General features: G+C 64.2%; 1 protein-coding gene across 1 annotated transcript in view; it reads left to right on the top strand.

Annotated features, from left to right (window-relative positions):
* The window catches only part of H6PD (hexose-6-phosphate dehydrogenase (glucose 1-dehydrogenase)), a 26,855-nt gene that overhangs the window by 20,492 nt on the left and 5,239 nt on the right, over nucleotides 1-1,124 (top strand). Inside the window, 1 exon segment of the mRNA XM_010850193.1 lies at nucleotides 780-1,049. Coding sequence (XP_010848495.1) covers nucleotides 780-1,049 — 270 coding nt within the window.

Raw genomic sequence — 1,124 nt, 5'->3', positions numbered from 1 at the left:
CCACCCCCGGCCTCTGGGCCGCCACGTGGTCTCCTGCGGTCGCCCCCACCACAGCAGGCCGGGGGGTGTGACTGTGCGGAGGTCTTGCCATCTCCTGCTTCAGCCCCTGCACTGTTTCCCCTGAGCCTGGAGACAAAGCAGCCTTGGCCCCTCATCCTGCAAGCCCCCCCCCCCCGGCCTCGCCCTCCTGCTCCCCTTCTTCTGGCGCCTGGCAGCCAAGCTCGACCAGCCTCAGGCTTTTCCTCTCTTAGCTCCCTTCGTCTTTGCCTGGCTTCTTGCAGGACTGCCCTTGCATGTCTCAGAGCGGACTCCTTATTACCCTCTGTCATGAACTCTGTCTATAATGTCTTTATTGGCTTTTCCTCCCTCCCATCTTCCCCCCCTCCCCCTGACTATAAGCCGAGGGCAAGGACCTGGCACCTTTGTGGGCTTGGTAGGGGGTGACAGTGAGCCCCCTTTGATGGCAGGATGAGGAGCAGAGACTTGAAAGTCAGGTGACTCACCCAGGGTCACGCACCAGCAGGCTGCCCAGGCCCTCACGGTGATGCCTAGCTTCCCGGGATCAGAGCCTTCCCCAGGCAGAGGCCTGGAGAGGCCCACGGGGTCTGACACCTCCTGGTGGGGTAGGTCTCATTGGCTCAGGGCCACCCACCCCCTTCCTGCCCTGTTCTGCTCTGGCACTTCAGACTAGGGAGTGTGGCTGTGGGCACAGGAAGCACAGGCAGAGGTCAGCCACGTGCCTGGTCCTTATGACTCCTCCCGCACCCCGCCCCCGCCAGGCCGCACCAGCTTCTACGAGGAGTACGGCGTCATCCGAGACGTCCTGCAGAACCACCTGACGGAGGTCCTCACACTGGTGGCCATGGAGCTGCCCGTCAATGTCAGCAGCCCAGAGTCCGTGCTGCAGCACAAGCTCCAGGCCTTCCAGGCGCTGCGGAGCCTGCAGAGGCACAGTGCTGTGCTGGGCCAGTATCAGGCCTACAGCGGGCAGGTGCGCAGGGAGCTGCAGAAGCCAGACAGCTTCCACAGCCTGACGCCAACCTTCGCAGGTGGGCCCCCAGGACTGGGCACGGGCTGCTGGGCCGCCCCCCCATCCCCAGGTGGAAGCAGTCCTCCCAACACAG

The sequence above is a fragment of the Bison bison genome, unplaced genomic scaffold (assembly GCF_000754665.1).
Source record: "Bison bison bison isolate TAMUID 2011002044 unplaced genomic scaffold, Bison_UMD1.0 scf7180017864289, whole genome shotgun sequence".
In the NCBI taxonomy this organism is placed as follows: Eukaryota; Metazoa; Chordata; class Mammalia; order Artiodactyla; family Bovidae; genus Bison; species Bison bison.
The sequence above is the reverse complement of the archived record's forward strand: the minus strand, read 5'-3'. Positions and strand labels throughout refer to the sequence as shown.